The sequence below is a fragment of the Netta rufina genome (assembly GCF_964035555.1).
Source record: "Netta rufina genome assembly, chromosome: 10".
NCBI classification, from domain to species: Eukaryota; Metazoa; Chordata; class Aves; order Anseriformes; family Anatidae; genus Netta; species Netta rufina.
This window is the reverse complement of record NC_140133.1, coordinates 7449952-7473766: the sequence shown is the minus strand read 5'-3', so window position 1 is coordinate 7473766 and position 23815 is coordinate 7449952. Positions and strand designations below refer to the sequence as shown.

Here is a 23815-nt window from a genome sequence, read left to right as displayed (position 1 = left end):
TATTAGCAGGAAAGGAAGGGGTCAGCAGCCTTTCTGCAGAAGGAGTGGGAATCAGTGCTATAAAAAGCACTTACTGGCCCCAGCTGCAGCCCACAGGGCCTGATGCAGACACTGGTCCAGTGTGCAGAGTGGCTTTAGGGTCAACTGCTGTCAGAGATACTTTTTTAATGCATCATCAGATACATTCAGTCTCTGACAGCTGGGACAGGACATAAGTCCAGCACAGCAGGGTATTTCCTCTTTTTTTTTTTAATTTTATTTTTTTATTTTTATTTTTCTTCTGGACCTTTCATTGTGCTTGTGAATGACAGATATAAGGAATAGCCCCAGCAGCCCAAGCAGAAGTGGTGTGGCTGGAGATTGGAGAGTCTCCTCTGAACAGGAAACCTTTCCAAACCATAAATCACAATCCTGGGGTACCCCCACATTCCCACCCCAGGAGACTGGCTCCAAGCTGCCTGCAGCACACAGAGGTTTGCAAGTTGCCACAGACTGTCTGGGGGAAGCCGAAGCAATTACTTCAGTGCCTCTGTTCCTTGAGGCAGTGGTACAATGGGTTGGCACAGCATGAAACATGGCTGCCAGCTCCAGGCATGGGTTACTACCCCAACGAGACGTTGCTCCAAGGCTGGAAATCAGGCACTGTGCTTCATGCTTTCTGCCAGGTACTGAGGAGCTACCAGAGAATGAAGCTAGGAGTCCAGAGACACTTACCCTCTTTGGGCAGCGGCTGATTTTTTCCTCTGTGTCTTTCAGTGCCATGGCATACTCATTCACATCATCTGACACACCAACCATCTGAAAAACAAGCAGATTCCAACAATAAATGAGGGTATTTTTTCCTCCAGATACACAAGCATGCAAACAGATCCCCCATGGGGGTTGGGAGGACACACAGTCACTAAGCAAGCAGAAAACAGAGAGTCAGTGTAGAAACAATGGAGGTTGGGAGAACGGATGCCTGCAAAGCATGTGTCACTTACCTTCCCGAGCTGCTGGTGGACGCTGAGGTTGTACATCATCACTATCCCATCCAGGATTTCCAGGAGAGAGTTCTCTGTGATGGGCTGGTCTGGTTCCTCTGGGGGTCTCCCCAATAAGAGACCCTCGTTTCCATGGGTGCCTTCAACTGCAATCCGCCCCCAGGACAGGAGAGAAGTTCTCAGCAAGACATTTTGGCACCTCAGCTTCTGCCTGCACCTCTCCCAGGTCAGCGGCCAAAGCTCTGCTGTTCATCTAAAACACATTCTTCCTTCCCATCCCGTGTGATTCACCAGTCACACAAACACACCGTCCCCATCTCACTGCCTGCATCGGGCTGACCTGGCAGACCTGCTCAGACAGACCCAGGCTGTGCTTCAGAGACCTGCCTGGTCCCACCCCAACAACAACCGTGCTGCCTCCACACTACATCCCCACAAAGTCTCACTGCCCTTGCAGAAGCCAAGGCAGCATCTCTTTGCACGGAGTGACACCATCAACAGCGTCACATGCAGGACAGCCAAGTGGCTGACTGCGGACTTGCAGGTCTCAGCATGGCCTGGAAACGGGAAGGAGCAATGCTGGAAGCAATTAGGTTGCTTTATTCTTGAGAGTACTGGGAGCTGAAGATGGCCTTCTCCCAGGGACCAGCTGGGCCACGCCACCATGCAGCAGTACTCACTGTCCTCCTCCGTACGCTGCTCCACGCTCAGCGTGCGCACTTTGACCTTCTCGAGGGTGCCCAGCGGGCGCCGTGGGTTCATCAGGCTGACAGCCGCCGTGCTGAGGAAACGGTTGGCGCGGCCCAGGGTGGGCGAGCTGAGCCAGCCAGGTCTGGCAAGAGCTCCACCGATGGCCAAGGCGGCAGAGGGACGCTGGGACTGAGAAGAAATTTAAGGGAGGAACAGTTCCGGCTGTTAGGCTGCTGACAGCTTGTCCCTGCAAGGATTTTGGTGCAGGAGGAGGTATTTTCCCCGCCGTGTCTCGGCCAGCAGTGGCCAGTTAGCAAATGTGTATTGTGTTCCTTCCTAAGGGCACGTGCCAGGCACAACCAGCAGATCTGCACAGCAAGAAGTTGCCTTGCACCCCTTCAAATGCAAGTGTCAAGAGCTGCCATTGAAGAGAGGGGGCACATTTGGGTCTGTGAGGAGTCAGAATGTGGAGAAGAGAAAATTTTGCTGCTCAGATTTGGGGCATCCAGGACCTTGCTGATCTACAGCAGCTCACGTGCATGCTTAGCTGTTCACCTGATCACTCATGGGCTGCTTACAGTCCCAGCCCAGACACTGCTTGTCTCTAAAGCAAAGCTCTAGTAGCTAGAGGCTGAGCTTGCTGCCCCAGCACCAGGGGCCCCACTGATGAATCGCAGTACATGGCTCACCTGTGCTGCTGATGTCGCTGATTCCTCATCTTCATCAAGATCGTCCATAGTCACTGACTGCAGTTCTGCAGGGTCAATCAAGACATTGGCTTTTGCAGCCAGGTCATCTGCACAAAGCACACCAGAGCAGCTGTGAATGCACGAGTTATCTGTCACAGCCCTTGGCTCATCTTCTTTCTTGCTTCTCAGCAGCAGAGAAGCAGGCGGTGAAGCTGGGCGCTGCATCAGAACAGGCTCACCGTCCCCCTTATGTGGCATAGATCTGCCCTTGCTAACAGAACAAAGACCAAGCAGCTCACCCAGAACACGTTTCTGTTCCTGTTCCTACCAGCAGCAAACAGAATAACTGAGGAACCAGGAGACAACTGCTGGGGACAAACTGAAGTAGCATAGAGAAGGGAACTCAGGGCCTGAGACCATTTGATAAGCCTACAACTCTTCAACACTGCCCTGTTGTATGTCCCCAATTCACTAGGACTGCAGGTCCCCCAAAGCCCAGAGGAAGGCTGCTCTGATGGAGAGGGACTCTGTCATGGAGTATATTGATAGGACAAGGAGTAATGGCTTTAAACCAAAAGAGGGTAGATTTAGATTAGATATAGGGAAGAAATTCTTCACTCTGAGGGTGGTGAGGCCCTGGCCCAGGCTGCCCAGAGAAGTTGTGGATGCTCCATCCCTTGCAGTGCCCAAGGCCAGGCTGGATGGGGCTGGGGGCAGCCTGGTCTAGTGGGAGGTGTCCCTGCCCATGGCTGAAGGGTTGCAATTAGATGATGTTTAAGGTTCCTTCCAACCCAAACCATTCTCTGATTCTATGATAGCTATGCTGTACAAAGCCTGAACACTGTGTCTTCTAGTCCGCAGCCATGGGTTTAAAGCTGTCCAGGAAGGCCACGGGGCTGCTCTGTGTTGGAGCGTTACAGCAAGGAGCATGCAGACATTTTCACCCCCAGCAGAGCCACGCTGATGGGCAGCACTCTGACAGCTCCCAGCCCTTGGCTGGGGAGCAGCAAGAGCACTACCCCTGCGGGTGTTCCCAGACCATCCCCCTTTCCTCCACCAGCCAAAGGCTGAAGCAAGATCCCCGAAGGACTGCTCGACTTGGATGCCCAGTCCCACCGCTGCAGGCCTCACGTGCCACTACGTGCCAAGGCAAACCGTAGAGCTAACCCCCGGCCTACAGGCAGCCTCCCTGGCTTTGCCCCTGGGCAGGCTGGGGGTGCTCTGACACAGAGAGTGATACAGTGCTCAGCTCCTCTCCCTTATGCCCACCACACACCATAAGTCTGGGGAAAGGAATAAAAGTGCAGCAAGAGAAAATCAGGATATCAGATTAGAAAAAAGTTTGCAACTGAACATTCAGGCCAAAGCACGCAATTAGGAAAAGATGACAAATTAGTGCCCCAGTCAGGGATGTAAAGCTGTAAACTTAAAGGACACTCCACACCAGACAGATGCTGCCTTCTCTAGGGTAACTTGCATCTCATTAAAGCTCAAGTCTCCTCTCTTTCCATTTAATCACAATTAATTATTCACAGCTCCCTCCCTGGAATGTCTCTTGGGTGAACTTCAGCCAGGACCTGGGGTGAAGGTATTGGAAGCGAGAGCACTTACCTTTCAGGGTCTTCTTGAGATGAGACAGGAGACCTCCAAGTCGCTGAAGGTCAAAATAATCCACCTTCCCGTTATAGAACAGCTGGGGAGGGACATACGCCTCTGAAGCAGAGAAGGAGATTTGTTTGTCTCATCAGTGCCATGCACAGGACCCACACACACACCAGCACACACGGGTAAACCCTAAGACAGACCCCAGGGCCCAGCCTGAAGCCACGCTGAGTGACAACTTGTGTTCTTGTAAGAACACACGCCATTGAGGCAGAGGCAACTTCCAGCATGAAGCAAGTATGAGATTTGCACAGAAACAAGAGCAAGTGATGGTCATTGACAGCAAGCCTCCCAGCCACAGGCACTGGGGAAAATTGGAAAAATTTGGAAAACTCAGCAGCTTTCCACCCGGCTACTCCAGCTCAGACACTGAGTCCCATGGGTTCTGTAAGGCACTTACTGAAAGGATAAGCCAAAAGCAAGAAAAGGGACAGGCAAAGCTGGGTTCAAGAGTGGAAAAGCAACTAGCATTGACTTGTTTTCCCCAAAATCCCACAGTCTCAGAACCAGGAAAATAGACAAATATCTTTCCCTCTACTTGAACTATTAGACCACTGAGCTACCCTCCTACAGACCCATAATCAATACTGGACTCTGCTCCAGAGCATACAGGATGAACTAGCAAATAGAGGTGATATTCTGCAATTCTCAAAGGAATTATCCAGAACTGGTCAAGGTATTAAGTGGAATAGATCTGTATATAGGAATTTCCAAGAGTGACTGGGAAATACAGGCACAGGGTGACAGAAGGCACCAGCACCCATGAGAAATGCAAAACTTTCGGCAGCCTGGAGAGGCAAACCCTGGCCCAAACACAGAAGCATCCTCAAAGCCTCTCCACCAGACCTTACCATCACTGCTCAGCGCAGCAGGGGTCTTCGCCTTGTGGCCATCCCAGAAGAAACGCAGGGCAGCAATAAGCCGGTGCAGGAAGCACACCATGTACTCTGGCGGGCACAGCACAGTCAAGTTCTAGGGCAACAAGGAGAGTTCAGCCATTAGGGCAGGTGTGAAAGTGCATCTCAGTCCCAGTGGCCACGTGGGACAGGCAGAAGAAACCTGTTCTCAGCCTTGCTCAAAGCACGTTTTGCAGTTTGCAAAGAGCACCTTTAGCTTCCAGCACTGGGATGGAGCCCAGCTCTGATGGCAGGCAGCAGCTTCCACCTCTAAAGTCCTTGGCCCCAAAACAAGCTGGGCTGATAGAGGAGGATGTTTACCATGTGCTCCACCACTAAAACTTTGAGGGCTGCTCTTTAACACAGCGAGGCAGATGAAGAAAGGGTTGATTCTAAAGCTGCAGGCTGACAGCCTGACCCAGAGCTGGAAGGCCAGTCCTCATCCAGGTGGGGAAGAGGATGCCAAAGCCAGCAGGCCAACTGTGGCAGAGCACACCCCAGCTGCACTTGAGAGATTTTAGCAGGATATTCAACTCACACCCAAGGCTGCTCCCAAGGATCTCCTTCTGCCTGAATCACTACACAGGACTTGGTTAAGTTAAGCTCCCTGGTTTCTAGCCTCAGATTTTCTCCCTCCTCCCCACACACTGCCATATCTAGATCTCAATTGCACATCTGCTGGAAGCAGCCCAGCCAAAAGGGTAAGAGCTCCCACCCTGGAGGACCCAGCTCTCAGAGTGAGGTTTGCAGTAAGGCTGGTCCTCCAACTTACCCCTCTGTTGCTAGCATTTTCCTGAAGAAACTTGCGGAATTTGTTTAGGAAGATGTATCTGGAGGCTTCCCCCTGGCAGGAGGAAAAGGAGATGGTGAACTCACATGGAAAGGCATTAACTGTCCACCTCTGGAATATGTTTGCCTCAAATCACACTTGCCCAGGGGTGCATTCAGGCTTCAGGCACTTAAAGCAGAGGGGTACCGTATTTTTTTCCATATTAATTAGGCAGACCCCCAGTGCAACTCTACATCAACACGCATCCAGAAACCCCACAAAAAGGTCTGGGCCTAGCGTAATGCCTGAGTACTGGTGGGGCCTGAAGGTACTGAGAACAGAGCAGCTCCCAGTATCTGCCTGGGAGCTACACTCCGTAGCAGAGAGCACCTGACCCAGTCTCCACCAACACTGGAGCACCCACGAGTATCTCACAGGCCACTGCTATGCCGTGCTGAGTTTTCTGAGGCCTGTACCAGGACAATCACGGCCAATAGGTATTCAGCTTTATCCAGATGAGCACTCTCCACCTGCTCCCTAGAGGCACACGCTCACATAGCTGATGTTCCATTTCTCTCTGGAATTATTATTAATTGTCAGAGTGGAATGAACTGCAGTCAGATTGTGACTGCTTAGTTCAACAGAGACCCAAGGCTGGCCTAGATGCAGCTCATATAACCAGTTAACACTGGCAAAGCATCTGATACCCCTTTAAACAGAGTCTGAAGTCTCAGTTTATGCAGTTCATCCTGCCTTAATGGATCGGTTACAGAACTACTTCTGAGGACCGAAGGTCTCAACAAACGAACTTCTGTACAGACACTGTGATGTGTTAGCCGCCACGCAACTCCCAGAACTGCTTCTGGCCCCAGAGCTGGCACTCAAACTCTAACAGAAAGTGCAGAAATCTGTACCTTACAAGTCCTGGGATGTGGAGATACGGTAGCAAAAGATCCACAGAGTGCTTACCCCTCCTCTGTCTTTGTTGTTCAGCAGCAACTTCAGAATCTGAACCTGGAGACCTTCCACCACTAGAAGAGGGACACAACAGTCTGCTGTCAGACAACAAAAACTGCAGAACTACCAACCACCCATATAACCCCAACTGCAGCACCCTGTCACCAGGAGAAAGGCCACCTCCCCAGCACAGGCCACCCAGGAAGAACCAGCATCAGCAGAATGTTAGTCCCATCACTGTGAGAATTTTCTCCTTCTCCACCTAGCAATAAATCCATCCCCAGCTGACAGGGATGCCCCTAAAGGGGACAGCCACTAAAGGGTGGCTTGCTCACATCCCCTGGTGAGATGCTGCAGCTCATGGATTGGTCCCTCTGGCTGCACACAAGGTATGGGGTCTTGGCAGTTTCCCTCTTTCCTCACAAACCTTCGATGCGTTTCTTGAGCCGCTGGCAGCCTCTTTCATACGCCCGCCGCCTCAGCCTTTCCTCAGCACTCTCCTCCTTCACATCCTTACTCTCCTTGCCCTGGTTGGGGGACAGACCCTGATTAAGAAGAGAGCACTGCACAAGGAAAAGTGCAAAGGAGGAACAGAAGCTCATTGAGACAACGTACAAGTGTGTGACAGCATCTAGCAGCACGCCTAAACCACCAACGTTAACACAGTTGGAAACACGGGGCAAGCAAACGATGGGTACAGCGGGCCACCAAATTCCTTTCAGTCTCCTTTTACTCACCTCCTTGGTGAAGCGGTTTGGCCACCAGGTGGTGGGAATGAGCTCTTGCAAACCAGCCTCCTCCACGCGAAGCGGGCTCTTGATGTAGAAGAACACGACCGAGCGGAGCACATCAAAGCTGCAGCAACGTTAAAGCAAGCACAGCAGCTACATCAGAGAAGGGGCAGGGTGCGTTCCCTGAGCCATAGTGAGAGACCCCTCTCCAACAATCACTCAAAGCTCCGCAAAATCCAGAGCCCTCTTCTCCTGGGAGAAGCCCCATGCAGTTATCACAGCGGCTGCCCAAATGCTACAAGGGCAGCTGGACTGTTCAGAAGGTTGGTTTTGCTCTAAGGACACCAGAGAGGTTGGTCAGGTAGAAATAAAGTCCTGTGTGTTAGTGATGTGGATGTGCCCTTCCCTCGTGGCACTGCTTCCCCATCCTCAAAGCAGAACTTTGCAGAGAATGGTGTCAGGCAGACAGAGGAGACCTGAGCAATCAGAAATGAACTCCCAAAGATGGGGTGGTTTCTGCCTCTCAGGCCCTGCAGATCCCTGCAGTCTCCTTGGCTGTGTTATTGAGGGTAGGGGGGACGAAGGCTAGAGGAGGCACAAAGGATACAGAACATTGCTGAGTAGATATTTCCTGGATTTCTCATGCTTCAAGACTGCAATGGTGAGCCGGAGGTAGTGAATCTATGGAAACAGAAGAAGCGAAACTGACTCCATCTACACGAGGGAACACAACGCTCTAAGAGGTACAATGGGACAGAATTGTCATCTCTAAATCAAACAACTGCAGATTATACAAAACATCAGGTACCCCTGGACAAGGGGACATCATAGAAGCTGGCTAGTCACAAATTCCCAGGGGTCGAGAAGTACAACTTACTTGCAAACCCAGGTCTGGGATGATGGGAGAAAACCTGTAAGCCCGCAGCAGTGACATCAGCAGCTGCTTGAGGCACTCGTGCACTTCATACTCCTGAGAAAATAAGAAACACGTTGAACAGCAACAGCAAGGTGTCAGCAACAGCAACAGGTCTCCAAGTATGGCTTTGGAAGGATGCAGCATTCACTTCTGCACTGAAAACGTAGGTGCTCGGAACCCCCAGTGTCTGTTCCCCTGACTCAGCAGGGGAGTCTGAGCAGTGGCTGGTGCCGTCACTTTGCTGCAGGCAGAGAAGCAGCTGCACTAGTAAAGCCAACCCAGCAGATGTCTACAAGAAGCCAAAGTCCCAGGCCCCATTTGGCTGGGGTAAGTCACCCACGCCCGTGCCCCCGAAACCTACCCAACACACAGTGTTGGCAGCACCAACCCTGAAAGGAAAGACAAGTTACTCTGGTGTAAATGTGATGATGGAGGAGCTGCTCTGTTGAGCCCCACCAGCAGCCAGCCCATGGGATAAGAGCTGTCTCTTCGACAAACTCAGCAGCCCCACTGGGGCATTTGGCTTCATTTGGTGAGCCAGACAACCTCAGGGAAACGATGGCCTACTGCAAAAACAGGAATCTGATCTCCAGAAAGGGAAAGAAGCTGATCACTACCAGTATTTTTGGGTGAAGTTTCCTGTGCTCAGCACCTCCAATGGCCTCCCTGGGGATGAACCAGTGCCCTAGCAACTCACCTCCATGAGAAGCCACATGAGATCCAGCAGCTGCTGAATAAGGGGATGGGCCTCCACTGCCCCTCCTCGCTCCAGGATGCTCAACAGGAAGGTCATGAGCACATCTTCCACCAGGTACACCTTGCACTGCAGACAGACAGGCAGGTCAACAGCCCTCCAGGGCAGAGTCACTCCCCAGCAAAGGCCAGGGCCCAATTCACCTCCTCTTGCAAGCACCAGGTACCTATAGAAACTTGTAATGAGCAGTCAGAACTCACCATGAGAGGGGAGAAATAATTGAAGATGTGGGCTAATGTGATCAACACTGTGGGTTCTCCCTGCAATTGCCACATGGATGTGTCCTTCTCCACCAGCTTCCCCTCCTGCAATGCCAAACCCAGAAAAACACACAGCTTGGAGCTAGCCCAGTCCACCCTGCACCAATGACCGAATGAACTGGGGGCCTGGAGTAGCCACTGTTTGCTACCCCACGCCTCATTGGGCTAGAAAGCTTGAATGTGACAAATGAGGGTGGCAAGGCATCTGGGACCATGCCTCTGGAGAGGTGTAGTTCAGATCAGACGTCATTTATTATCAGTAACGTGCACGCAGCCTGGCAGGCTGTTTTTCCAGAACATGGTTTGAGTGCGTGTGACTACTTGTAAATGGGAATCCCTGCAGAACACCTCAGCTAGTAAGCCGGGCCTCCAAGCTAGCTGAGATCAGAGCAGAGGGCATTCCCTGCAGAAACAGATCACCTCTCGCCCTAGAGGAAAAAACGTTTTCTAGTGAACACTGGTATAGCCAGAACAGTTCTCAAGGCAGACCTGGCTTGAGAACTTGACTGCATCGTGGCACCAGGACATCAGGAAAATGTTTGGGATATGAACAAGTTTCTTTCCAGGCTGCAATATCACATGCATCAGTTCTGACCCCAACAAACATCACCCCTTGGAAGAAAACTTCATAGGACTGAGAACAAAGCCCAGTATGATTTAACTTTAGTCTCAGGGTGGAACTATTAGGAATCCCACTTTGCAAGTCCAGAGATGTGCATGCCCCATGCAAAAGCAAGCAGGTGTTTAGACTCATAGGTGTATGGAAACATCTGGGCTACCAGCAGGTACAAAGGAGTGCAGAACCATGTTTCCTGGCCCCACAGACCTGCTCAGGAACCTTAGCCTACCGTCACATCGATCCCGATATGGATCACGTTCTTCAGGTAGCCTAAAAGCCTGCGAGCCTTCACGAGGTCTGCGACAGGAGGGTCTTGCAAGGGGTGGTAGCCTTCCACTGGATACGTAGGCAAGTGTTAAGGTGCAATCTGATCCTTTCAGCACCTCTTTTGTTTGTGCAAAGAAAATAGTGTCTCTCTATTTTACTTTATATCCATGCATGCCTAAGTCACAGTTCAAATCAAATAAATAGATGATAAGCCACAGGATCTTTTCCCCACTTTGCCCATACTGCAACCACCAAGGATTTCCCTAAATGCTCTGTCCTCATCAGAAAGACCACCAGGAGCCTCCACGACAGCTGTTAACAGGCACATCCAGGACTGCTCTGACAAGGGCTTCAGGTCTGAGCTTCTGCACAGACACTGCAGGCAACGCTCCTACCACGTCAGAGGTCCTGCATGGCTGAGAGGTGGAACAGACCCAAAGCCAACAGGCTCAGAAGCACAAATGCATGAGGGTTTCCAGACCTGGAGAGTGAGACCTTTGCAGGAGCTGAGTGCCTGGGATCTGACATCATGCAGCTGCAGCATAAGCTACTGAGTAAGAGCTCAAAGCAAACCTCATTTCAGCAATTGCTGGCACCAGAAAAGGTGACTGCGTGCCTTGCAGTTGTGCACTGAGAGATGGCTGCTTCTCTCCTGGATTCTGCTCTGAGCAAAAGCACCAAGAAAAAGTGAACTGCACTCAGGTACGTATATTCTATAGCCTCAAAGGGTGGTCTCAGGACAGGTTCTTCTCCCTTTAGACATCCTCTTCCCACACCCAAAGGATATCGAAGTGGACGGCTCCCAAAGTTAAAAGCAACAGACTCTTTGAACGAGAGACTGATAGCAGGGAAGTATGCCATTCCAGCACCTCTTGTGATGTTATCAAAAGCAGTTCCCAGAGATATGCCATTCCTGAAAGAAGAAAAACCAACAAAATTTGAGCCACAGTAGGAGGTTTTTGTGGTCAGCTGGACAACCCAGGTATCGGCATTCCCCTCCCAGAGCCCTGCCAACATGGACACATCAGTCACTCATGGCTCCTTGCTTGGCAGACATGCAAACCCCACGGTTTTGCTGAGCAAGTGCCCTGGGAAGCACAGCACAATTCCCATTTTCATATAACAGCATGGGAAGGCATTAGAGTCTGCACAATACAAAAAGCCCCACTCAGCACCAAGGGCAACCTAAATCCTTACTAGATATCTGACCGGCAGGTGACATTTTTGGCCTCATCCATTTGATGTTGGTGGAAAGAAAAGGAGAATGGTCTCAGTCTACTATTCCTGAAAGACAGCAGAAGCTGTCTCCCTGTGAGTCTAGGGCAGGCAGGGTCTACACTGGCCACAAAAGCAGTCAGTGGGGCTCAGCCAGCTGTGGTATGAAGCATCACAGCACATGCCTTCCCTTCCAAAATCCTAGGAAACTTTAAATAGACTTAGGAGTTGCTTGGGCACCTTCTTGCCAGCTGCTCCCACCTGAACTTTGGAGACTCAGAAGTCCATTTAGATGGCTTCTGAACACAAAGCAGAGAAGCAGAGGCTGGAGCTGCTGAGGAACTTAAAGGAGAGAGGGTAGAAAGAGGGCTCAGCAACCTGCTGAGCAGTGCCAAAGCATGTATATGACACACAGCCACCTGCAAAACAAGGAACAGGAGAAAGATGCTTACAGGCAGAAAGCAATGGTGCCCTCATCGAGGTCTATCAGACAGCTGACGATGTCTCCTGCCGCCCAAGACTGCAGTAGAAGGAGAAGAAAGATGTTAGACATATAACCAGGGTGTTCCCACACCAGAAGACAGACTTTAACCCAACCAATCCCCTGTGATTCAGGGTTGCAGGAGAGACAGCTCCTTCTGACAGCAGCTCATGTGGCATTTTCAGACACTGCTGGAAGCTGCCTCTGGCTAGGATCTTTTTCCCCCTCCAGCACTAGGGATGTGCATGGGATCAGACTTATACCAACACTGCTTCATCCTCTGATGGGCTACAAAGAACCAGAGCCTTCCAGACACCACCAGCATCACTATGCTGGGGATCAGCCTGTTGGGGCTGCTAAAAGAAAGCACCTACATGGCACACACAGCACCTCTCAAGTACCCATCAGTGCTGGCACACAGCCTCCCCAAGAGCACACTGAAGCGGGGAGCACAGCCCAAGGACATTTCACAGAGCCCATAAGAAGCCAGGGAGCAGAAGGAGATGTCTGCTTCTCTGCCTTCCTGGGAGGACAGTACTCACCTTGCCATAGTTGGTAGTGGTCACATTCCATTTGCGCACCCTGTTGCCATCATATGCATATGAATCTGGTGTATCTCCAACTCCTTCCTGCACCAAAGTACAAAAGAGATTCAGACCAGACCAAGAAGAGAGGATCCCCTTCCTTGCAAGAGCAGCTTCAATGGGGAGACTGGCAGGCAGGGAGAGCAGCTGACAGCACACATGCTCTGCCTGGGCAGAGTGAATCCAATGACCTGTGTGATCTTTGGTTCGGACATATACAATATGTGACTTTGGGGTCAGATGAAGGGTACTGCTATATGACACTGCCAAAACAGCCCCTCAGGATGCCTGTCACCTCCCCTCTCACGCAGTGTGGAGTGGCAGGTTAGTGAAACTCCACAGCTGGCACACCTTCCCAGCATCAAGCATCCTACCCAGCGCCTGACGAGAGCTGGCCTGGGCCTGCCTCCCCTGGGCGAAAAAGATCTGTAGTACTGGCTGCTGCGGGCCTTCCTGAGAGACAGCAGCCAGCATGGCATTGCCATGCACGCTCTGGAGAACCTGCCAGCAACACATCCATGCAGAGGCAACACAGCCAGTGCACGAGCCTTTCGCTCTACACACCACTCCGGGAACAGAGGACAGAAGGAGAGTTGAGCAAAGATCTGTTAACTGCAGATTTGGCATTTCTAGTGTGTGTGGTGGGCACAAAATGTCAGCAGAACAGGACCTCAGCACCAATGCAATGCTCCATGCTGACCTAAAATGTGGTGGAGTAACAGAGCAGGTGGGTGCAGCAGTTACAGTACCTCCTGATTAAATCTGCAGTTGAGAGTACACCAGCCAATCTGCATGAGCCCCTGGGAAGAGATGAGCACCTCGTAAATCCATTTCCCTGAAAGAACATGATGACACACACAGTAAGTCCATGCTGCTTGACTCATTGTTAGAGAAGCAAAACCTGACACTGCTCCCACAGAAGAGAATCTGGACACTCAGAGGACCTCTGCAACATCCCTGGCATTTCCCTCCCAATTCTTCTCTAGGGTACCACGCAATCCTCCATCCTGACTTCCTGAAGAAGCCAGTGGATGAACTGGGGAAGACAGTGCTCAAGACCTAGAACAGCAACATATTCAAAATTTCCTGAGCTATCTAACTGTGCAACCCTCCACACACTCTCGCTGGGACCTTTCTCCAAGCATCACCCACTTATCTCCTTACCTTTATACACGCACGTCGTGGCCCTGATCGAGCCAAAGTTACTGTGGCCAATCACCTGGACCGACAAACAAAAGAGATTTTAAAGTTAGGCAAAAAGGCCTGAAAACCAGACCATGATGAAGAACTACTCATGGATCATAGTGCGGGGAAGAGGCGTGCCATATTCCCCATCTCTGAAGCTGTACTTAGAGCCAACAGGCCCGAGGGAACCATCCAGCATCCTCCCCACAGCTCATCTGGACTTGACAAACCCCAGGGACACATGCAGCACGGCAGCAGTACAAGGGACATGTGGTTTCCAGTGAATTGTGCCAGGCATACAAAGGTGGCCTTTATATAGGAAAGACATCTGAATCCTAGACAAACAGCAAGCGGAGACATGGGGCAGCCTCCTGGCTACACCGAGTAAAGAGGGAACGAGCCCAGGAGCAAGGGTTGTGTGTGCTCAGTGCCAGTACAAAAGGAGTGGAGAAATGACTGAAGGAGGAAAGGATTCAGTTCCAGTGGATTCTTACAGCTGATTTTCTGTCCAAGGAACATCAGCTATGGAAACAGAAGGGAGCTAATGGAAACAAAGGAGAAAGGAAGCAGCCAGTGCAGCAGCAAGGCCTGGCTTCAGCCTCAGCCTCTCACCACTGTTACAGAAGACTAGAAGGAAGGAAGGAAGAGGTAGTCACTGGAGGGAGGGACAGGAAAGCTGGCTGCTGTCCCCAACTCTGCTTAGCTAAGCTCTTCAGTGAGCCCCTGGGCCAGAAAACACTTCCCCTTCCTCACAGCTCCACTCAGAGCTTGCTGTGTCTTAGGGGTACTGCTAGACCTTTTCCCAAGAGAGCTCATGTATTTCCTCCAGGATCCCTCAGCTTTCTGGGCAGACTCCATTCCAAAACATACCATACAGCCAGTGACAGGGATCTGCCATGAAGAACAAACTGAGTGCTTTTGGTCTCACAAGCCCATTTCCTGCTGCAGCCAGCATCACACTCACCCCAAGTAAGTCATCATCAACCAGCAGGAGCCCCTCAAAACCGCTCGTGTGGTCCAACACTACAGTAGAGGGACCGAGCCGGCCCTCTGCTCCCTGATCTGAAACAAGAATTGCAGAAAACCTGTTAGGTTTTAGCAGCACACCTGGTGAGTGCCACCTGTGAGACTACAACAACACTTCAATTCTGCTGCTGCAGCAGCATATTCAAACAGCGTTATCCATGTTAGCCCATGAGAACTTCAGGAAAGAAGACACCCACGATTTAAAAAGAAGCTTGCACAGCAACACTCAAGGTCTGAGCTATGCAGCAGTCAGGTGATACGTAAAACCTTCCACGTCACCTGAAAATTTTACTCTGGCAGAGTTCAAAGGCCAAACTAAACTCCGAGCCAAATGTTTGGCCAACACATCACAGAACTGAAGCCAGGCAGGATTTAAAGGGACAATAAATTAGAGCACAGGAGGGCAGAAGAACGCTTACGCAAGGAACTGTTTTGCATGGCACAACTTGTTCTCCCAATTAAGCAGCACAAGCAGAAGCACAAATTGCACAGACACGTTGTGTCTCCTACCTCGACTGTCTTCAGAGCCATTCTCCTCTGCTAGCAACCGGTCAAGGTGTTCCTGTAGGTTCTGGAACGTCAGGTGCTTTCTAGGGAATCAACACACAGAAGCTCTTCAGAAAACTTTGCCTTCAGGTTTGAAAGGCTTTCAGTCCAGACAGTGAACCAGGAAGTTCTGTTGATCTGTTTCTTGCCACGAATCTGAGGTATTTGCTGACCAGCATGTTGGCGCCATGAATGAACCAAGGACCAAACACAGCACAAACAAGCAAAGTAGTTAACAAAGGATTTTAAAGTCTTCAGTCTGCTCAAGAGGATCTTGCCAGCATGCATTATCAACGCGTACAGACTGGGACTGCTGCGGTCAGCATCATACAGATGCAGCCTACGTCAGGATTAGTTCTTTTCCCAAGTACTTCATAATACAAAGCAAAAGAGAAGACTGTACCAGCAGATGAAGCAGTTCAAACAAAGGTCAGGCTAGCCCAGCATCCTCCCTCTGACAACAGCAGAAACCGTGGTGTCTTCAAACCTTTTGTACTGACTAGAAATCTCACACCCCCTCATTCCAGGCTACCCCTTCAGATACCTTCCTCACAGCAGCCTCCCCCAGTTCTCTCATTTCAAGGCTAGCTTACTTAGCAGTTCATCATACAGAAGCCATTCGACTTCTGGCTGTTGCTCTTAGCCTTCCTCAAAACTTCTGCAGTTCCAAGATACCCTTTTTGGAACCACGTGTTAATCAAAAAGAGCATGAAGCACTAACTCATTCAGTGACATAATAGTTTTCCTTATCTTTCATCCTTTTGTTAACAATCCCTTGCTTCCTATTAGCTTTTTCTGACTTTCTTCTTGTTTTATTCCCTACCCAGTCTCACTTACATGCAGAAGTCAGCTAATGACCCATCATTTTATGCACAAAGGTGGGGCTGTTCCCCTTTTACTACATCCCTTTGCATTTCCCTACAGCGACTTTCAATGATGACTTCACTATCCAGTCACTGTCTCACAACCACCCTATGTTTATATTGCTCTAAATAGCTTCGTAACAGCAGCGCTTTGCCATTTCATGCTCTTTTCCTTTCCAAGCCTCTCAAGGTTGCACAGAACAACATCAGTCATACTGAAGGTCTTTTTGGGACCAACAGAATTTCCCTTTTCTGTGAGAGTCACTGGTTATTCCTGTCCCTGTTCCCATTTCCAAAATCTTCTGTGGAACAACCTTCTCACTTCCCTGGGACTAGGATTTACATGTAGGACCTCCCTAAGACTGTGGTAAGAGACATTTTGAAAAATCTGATGGATGTGAAGATGCACAGAAGTGGAAATGAAGAAGCAGCTTTGGCTGGCATGACAGAGAGTGGCTTCAGCAAAGCAGCTTAATCAGCAGCTAGCATGGAGAAGATCTGGAGAGAGGCCAGAAAAGCATGAGACAGCTACAGAGAGGTCTGCTACGAGCTCCACGGAGGAACAGAAATGTCCAAAGACAACATACCATACCATAACAGTTGCTCTCATGTGGCAAATGGTATTTTCAAGACCTATTTGACTGCTACTGGGCTTTCTACCAAATAGCCAAGTCCAGGGAGAAGGGTGGAAGGAAGCTAAAAAACAGAGAGACCAGGCAAACAAACTGCCAGTTCTAAGCTTTCAAGTCGTTCATCACCAGGCAAAGAAATTAGAAGTACAGAAAACCAAAACGCCTGGGCAGATGGGATATTCCAAGGCACACTGACAGGAGAGCTTCTGGCAAAATAACATAACCCACTTTGCCTCCCCCCACAATAGCCTTAGCTCACTAAGTGTATAGAGGGCCAAGAGCTATTTTTAGAAGCTCTGAGCTCACATCTGAGCTGGCATCACTAAATATAGCCCGTGGAATGTGAGCCCAGCCACTCTGCAGCACCGCCAGCCAGCAGCAGCTATATACCTGCCTCACTCTGCAACACCTGTACCTGCCCTGAGCTCCTCTGACTTGCCTCTGGCAAAAGAACTAAATGCAAGGGAAGTGTTTCTCATCCAAAGCTACGAGTTGGTGGGCTACAAGGTGAAGGAGATCGGAAAACAAGCAAAAGAAAACAGACACTGCACAGCAACTCTGTGTTTCCGTTCCTTTGGAGGCTCCTAACGAGGAAAGCACCAACAGTTCCTCAGCCTGAGAAACGTACGGTCTCCCATCTATCAGTAACAACCTTGCATTTAGTTTACAGGGCACTGATGACCTTGCTTGCATTACTGCGCGTAAAACCTGTGCATGTTGCACTGCTTTACAACCAGAGGGAGAACAGGAACAATAAGATGAACACCTACTTGCCCACCTACTTCAGAACTACTGCCTAGTGATCTTGTAAGTGAGGTTGTACACGCAGAAATTTCTGAAGCATTCTTCCTGTCAAGCCCTTCAGTTTAGAAAAGCCATTAAAGGACAAGAGCCTGCAGTCATTCCTGTACCACGGTGCTGATGTGCTTTTAAGAAGGGTCACTGCGTGGCACTAAAAGATCTTTCCTTGCACCGCAGTGTGGCTTTTCTGGGGACTGGTAGGGCATTGCTTGCCATCTGGTGAATGAGAAGTCCAGTACCTGTACGCAGCTGCGGGCTGGTTCCCATCAGCACTGGTAAAGACGCGATGCAGGTAGTCATTCAGCAGCCTGCTGTTCACTATCCCTTGTGAAAAAGGAGAGAAAAGTTAAGCTTAAGGAGTCAGGAGGTACACTCAAACCATTCATTTCAGGTACAAGCAAAACATTGATAACTACAAGAAAACAACCTTCCTGGTTAAAGGCACAAACCTTCCCCATCAGCGCAGGGGAAGACAGCTTCAAGAAGCCATTTACCTTCTCACTGCCCTCACTAACAGTCCTAGACACCAGCACTATGGAGCACATCTCCGCAGCAAGGGGCTCCTTCCAGTTTGAGCTGCTCTCCAATACAAATGGGAGGCTGCACAGTCATCCCCTCAAGTGAAACTACGTTTCAGGAACGCTGCTCTGCTACTTCCAGATAATGTTCCTTCAAAAGCTGGGTGTGATGACCCAGTTTCATTCCCAAGGGAAATAAAAATCATAATACCACTCCTGCACTTCCTGATGTCCTGCTTGTACCTGCAACATTCTCTGTAGCTACTGCATCTCTCAGCTGTGCTGGAGAAGATGCGGGGACAGAAAGGCTCGCAGGCACAGCTCACCTACGCTAACTCACAGCCTCCTTAAGGCTGTATGCCTCGCAGTAGCTGTCCTTGTGCAAAACAATCCCTGGTGCCCCAGAAAGCAGCTTGCCTTAGCTGTGGGTGCCACGCAGCCCTCAAATACCAGCCTTGCGGTCTCACAAGCCGGACTGTGCTGGGGTGGCCGGTGCAAGAGCAAATGACTGCCCGGCAGTATCATCATTTCCGAGGAAAGCATTAATCCGAGAACCCGAGAGGCCGTCTGCCCTGCAAGGGGAACTCCCAGAGTCCGATGGGACAAAGACAGGCAGCACCACGTCCTCCAGCACCGCGACACGAGTTTCTGCTGGAGTCCCTCATTCTGCCCTCCCAAAATCTCGCCTCTGCTCAGGGACTCGCTCGCTTTCTGCCCCACCACGCCTCTCTCAGCACGGCCACCGCCACTGGCAGGCAGGCGATCTCAAGCGAGGCGAGGGGCGCTCGCCCCGTTCCACAGCGGTCCTGCTTGTGCGAGGCGTGTCCAGCCCGTACCTGCGACCTTGGACTTCTCCGGCTCAGTGCTCAGCCTGTAGTTCTTCCTCGAGAGAGCAGGCCCAGCACCTCGCGACGTCATTCTTCACAGGCACCGGTGCCAGAGCAGACATAAGACAGGCAGACGCCTAGACCCAAACCTGCTGGGGAGGACGCTGCCGTTAAACTTCTCCCTTTCTTGCAGGCTCACGAGCCTGGCCTGAACAACCCGGATAAGCTGAAGCCAAGTCCTTGTGCTAACAGCAAGGCCACGCAAGAGCCCAAAGACAGCTGCCAGCCCTGCTCTCACCTGTCCCACCTGCCCAATGACCCAACAGCTTCCCAAGCAGACAGATCAGCCCCGCAGACACAGCGTTAAGCCATGTTGCAGCCCCACCACACCGACCCCATGACAGCGAAAGGCACGGGCAGAACTCAGAGCCCATTGCCACGTGCCAGGACAACGAGAATTCATTCAAGTCGCTGTTCTGCCCAGCTGACAATTACACCCCTCTCCTGCTTCTGATAACCCGCATAGCTGACCGTCACCGGGAGGCACGTTCACCAGGGGCTTTGTGGCACAAAGCAACCAAAGACACAAGGGGAGCAAAGACTGGGGGAATCCAACAGTTGGTGCCCGCCTCGTACAGGGCAGAAAACGAGGCGGGACGAGGAAAGCCCGGGAGCTTGCCAAGTGCCTGGCCGAGCAGGACTGACCAAGTGACTGACCCGAGGGGACGGAGGGATGCACAGCAGCCCCTCTGCCCCCCCGATGGCAGGGTTTCAGCGCACAAACACAGCGCCGGCCCCAGCCGGGCCGCCCGGCTCACACCCCGGGCCGGCCGGCTCCGACGGGAGGCGCCGCGGGGCAGCCCCGCACCCGCCCCCCGGCCCCAAGCCCCGCCGCGCCCCCCGCTCCCTCCCCAGCCCCGTCCCCCTCCGGGGGGGCGCAGCCGGTGCCGCACCGCCGGGGGCAGCTCCCGGTAGCGGGGCCCAGGCCCGGCGGCCCCGCACTCACCGCCGGCCCGGCCGTGCCGCCGCCGCCGCGCTACGGCGAGCCGCGAGGGCCATGGCGGGCGGGCGGGCGCGTTGCCGGGAGACGGGCGGAGGCGCCGGGCAGGGCCGCGGCCTGGGCCCGCCGCTCCCCGGGGCTGTCCCGGGGCTGCTCCGGGCCCCTCGGGGCTTCCCGGCCCGGCAGGAGGCCGCCCGCAGCCCCGCGTCCCCGGGGCCGTCGGAGCCCGAGTGTGAGGCGACGGGAGGGTCCCGCCCGGGGCTTTGTTTGCTGCGGGTCGCCTCTGGGCACTGCTAATAAAGGCTGTCTGTCCTTCCTAAGCGAGATGGAGTTATTCCAAAATTCCTAGCAGAAAGGCAGGTCCATAGCCGTTTGCACAGCAGCAGCAATCAGTAATAGCAGCCCTCAGTCGCAGCACTGTGTATTTGTATTTTGATACCACATACTGCTGCGAACTAATCCCTAGTGAAGCAGCAAATAAGCTTGGGGGTGAGTAATTAAATGCTCGCCTCTATAGGAATATCATTCAAAATAGCAGCAGCACGGTGCCCACTGAACGGCTCCCTGAAGTGGGGCTTTGAAACCACTCCGGGAAGGGGGGCCCTGCAGTGGGCGATGGACAGAGCCTCTCTCCGAAGTTGATTCGCATTGTGGAGTCTGCAGTCAGCCTGGCATCCCCGCTGAGGGTGCAGTAACTCAACTAGGAGATCCTGTAGAAAAGTTCATTCCGGGGAACTTCTCCCAAGAGGAGGCTCCATTTGTGGGAAAAAAATAAAAATTAAAAAAAAAAAAAAAAAAAGTAATTTTTGTATCGCAGAGACATAGAAGGGTGTAGGTCACAACCGTCTGGAGCAGCCAATAGTTCTAAATAATTTCTGTTTTTCACCCAGGACAGCCAATAGACAATGACACTTTTTTCCATTCTCTCAGAGCAACTTTTAATTTTCCCAGACTGTCTTTTCATCCAGATAGAACAGCCAACAACAGTTGACAATTCCATACTTTCTCTGGACTTTTTCCCCTTTTTCCAGACTATTTTTCACCTTTCTGGACTATATGTTGTCGGTACAGTTCCTTTTTTTGAGCTTATCAATGTTATCTCAGGACACCTCTGTTTCTTAGGTACCCAGTGTAATACACCATAAATGTTTGTTCATTGTCTTTTGTATTATAAAAACAAGGAGTTCTGTTTGAGGAGCGGGAGTTGCAAAAGCTCCCTGCTGAATTAAGGAGCTGTATAATGCTTGGCTAGACACTATGAAAATTCTTTTGCTTAATGTAACAAAAAAGAGAACCCCCTCCCCTTCTCTCCTTCTGCATCTCAGTTGCCTCTTTTGTTCAAAGACACTGTTGCAAAGCTCATGTAACCATCTCCTGATAAGTTGCTAAACTAGTGTATCAACATCCTGCCTTCCTGTCTCACGCTGGGCCAACATGACCAAATAAAAAAAGAAGTTGAACCACAATACTGAGGAAGACTACGGCCTTCATCTTCACGACCACCAGAGGGACAGAGACGACCCCCTAGCAACAGTGCACGCAGTCGCAGAATATACCAGGATGTGCTGCGTAATCCCGGAATTACCAAGATATAAAAACGGGACCCTGGCAGGGGTGAGGTGCACACCGTTGGCAGAGCCGAGACTCCCCGGCCGCCCAGCACTGTTTTGCTTGCTGTTTGCTTACTCAATAAATTCCTTTCTATGATTAATACAATGCTCTCTGAAAATTAATTAAGGGGGCAACTTATAACACCCAGCTGCATGTCAAAGATGCCAGATGTGCTTTTCAAGGATGCTTTTCATCCACAGGCCTTGTCCCAGGCCATGTTCTTAGGCTAGCAATTCTCAGACATCTTCTGCCAGTGTTTTAGCGGGCCATTTGTGTTAGTATTTTCCCCTTTATGAGCAGACTGCCTTTATGGCTGCTCCCAACACTCCATCCCTTGGCCTGTGACCACTTGTGTATCACTACGAGTGAGACTCCATATCTGATGCACCTCTCTTGCCTCCTAATGTGCAAGGTGGGGGAGACGCATTAGGTCCCCATTAGGTCCAGTGGTGTCACTCCTGAGAGGGTTTGTTGGTTGAGACATGGGTATACGGTACCAGTTTAGATAAGAGTGATAACAAATAGTGATTTGATACAAAATAAAATGCAGAAAGGCAAAAATCTGACAGTCAGAATGAGGACTAACGTCATTTGGATATGTCATGCCTGTGCTTGGAGGCCTGGTAGCCAAAACCACAGCCACGTCAGCTGACAGGCCTTCAAGAACACATTGTTCTTGGGCTATTTGGTGGGAGGTACAGATCTGTCACCAACAAATATTCACACCTTGTTTGATCTGCTTGGATTTGTTAGCAAAAAAGCAACAGGTAATACTCATTGATGCGCAAACACCTCCTTGTGAGGCTAAAATGTAGTCCAAGGACAGACAATATTGGATAGCCAACTGTGAGACCAAATTAATCAGTCTACTGCATACTCTTTAAAGCACCCACAGCAGCATTCTGGGTAACTTCAAGCACAACAGAAATACCAACAATAGCTCCGTATAGTTCAGCAACACCTGAGTTTAGATATAGCACATGTACTAACTTAGGAAATTTTGCTGGTCTTGTGACGAACAGGTTAGACATTCTGCACTTATTATGTACAGGAAAATGGTTGTGTTGGAAATGCAGTGCTAAATCTCTAGATGAAAATGCACAGGCAGTGAGACATGATATGGCACACGTACCTCCTAGTTGCAATGGCAAGCTCCTAAAAACTTTAGAGCTGCAAAGCCAGAACCTTCTTGGCATTGAAATGGTAGGCCACAAGCTCTGTCCAGAATCTTTGCAATGTTTGTAGAATGAACACCATGGACCAGGATCACAGGCCCTGGTTATTGTGGGGGATTTCAACTACCCCGACATTTGCTGGAAGGCCTATTCAGCCAGCCAGCCACAGTCCAGGAGGTTCCTTTGACTTGCGGAAAACGGACTCCACAATCAGTAAGATTGTACAGTAGGTACGTTTATTCAGCGCTGGGCAGCACAGGGGGGAGTCCCACCAAAGTCATGCACACCTGACACAGCAACTTGCCTTGGTTTTATGCAGTAGAGTTACCTATGCATGAAGTTTCACACTACGTCTATACATATTCATAACCTGTCCCCGCTTTGCATTAAAATTAGCTCCAAGGAGTCACTTCCATAAACTCCTCCCATCTGCGCTTGCGTAGTGTATTCTGGTGATGGTCGTCGGGGGTCATGGGGATGAAGATTGATGACTCTTCCTCATCACTACTAGTTGACCTCTTGTCTTTGCACAGACTCAGTTGCTCCTTGGCTTTTGTCCATCCACAGGACCAGTTTCTACCAGTTTCTTAAGATAGGCTCACACTCTTATTAGGACACTGCCCTTGGTAAGGGGCAAGGCTTCTTGCTTTAGTTAATTTGCACAATGCACCATAGTTAGTGTTATAAATGAAGTCTCAACTCAATCTGAATTTGGTAATACTTACAAAAGGAATATTTATAAAAGGCAAGTAAACAGTGCTGGGTGTGCGGGGAATCTATGCTCTACCAACACACACACAAACATCGAACCTTCAAAATATACAGAACATTGCTTTTACATACTAAATCTGAGTACACCTATACAATCAGAAAAGGTAACAAACAATCCTTTAAGTTCCATGACTTAACAGTCTCCATTTTCCATTCCTTTTCTCGATTACAAACACCGGAGAATTCCAGGGCTAGTCGTGGGAACAATATCTCTTCCTCTAAGTTGTCAAGCAACTTGTTCTTTGGGCCTTATATATCCCATTCTTCCCGGATCAAAGAAAAGCATATCCATCTCCTTTTCAAGGCCAATAGGGCCTGGGTCAAAAGGCACGTCCAGGTCACCAGTGTTATAAATGAAGTCTCAACTCAATCTGAATTTAGTAATAT

General features: G+C 50.6%; 1 protein-coding gene across 1 annotated transcript in view; it reads right to left on the bottom strand.

Moving 5' to 3' along the window:
• RNF123 (ring finger protein 123) overlaps window positions 1–19915 on the bottom strand; it is a 47009-nt gene extending 27094 nt beyond the window's left edge. Inside the window, exons 1-25 of the mRNA XM_084292633.1 lie at window positions 19878–19915; window positions 18881–19020; window positions 17766–17850; window positions 15195–15274; window positions 14623–14720; window positions 13638–13692; window positions 13223–13308; window positions 12432–12518; window positions 11861–11928; window positions 10981–11106; window positions 10156–10270; window positions 9248–9352; window positions 8991–9116; window positions 8255–8347; window positions 7985–8058; window positions 7384–7501; window positions 7074–7173; window positions 6659–6720; window positions 5693–5764; window positions 4876–4996; window positions 3974–4075; window positions 2363–2469; window positions 1664–1862; window positions 984–1129; window positions 715–798 (exon numbers count right to left, since the gene is read on the bottom strand). Of these exons, the coding sequence (XP_084148759.1) occupies window positions 715–798; window positions 984–1129; window positions 1664–1862; window positions 2363–2469; window positions 3974–4075; window positions 4876–4996; window positions 5693–5764; window positions 6659–6720; window positions 7074–7173; window positions 7384–7501; window positions 7985–8058; window positions 8255–8347; window positions 8991–9116; window positions 9248–9352; window positions 10156–10270; window positions 10981–11106; window positions 11861–11928; window positions 12432–12518; window positions 13223–13308; window positions 13638–13692; window positions 14623–14720; window positions 15195–15274; window positions 17766–17850; window positions 18881–18962 (2391 nt within the window). The 5' untranslated portion in view covers window positions 18963–19020; window positions 19878–19915. The remainder of the gene's footprint in view (window positions 1–714; window positions 799–983; window positions 1130–1663; window positions 1863–2362; window positions 2470–3973; window positions 4076–4875; window positions 4997–5692; window positions 5765–6658; window positions 6721–7073; window positions 7174–7383; window positions 7502–7984; window positions 8059–8254; window positions 8348–8990; window positions 9117–9247; window positions 9353–10155; window positions 10271–10980; window positions 11107–11860; window positions 11929–12431; window positions 12519–13222; window positions 13309–13637; window positions 13693–14622; window positions 14721–15194; window positions 15275–17765; window positions 17851–18880; window positions 19021–19877) is intronic.
• Window positions 19916–23815: the final 3900 nt, after the last annotated feature.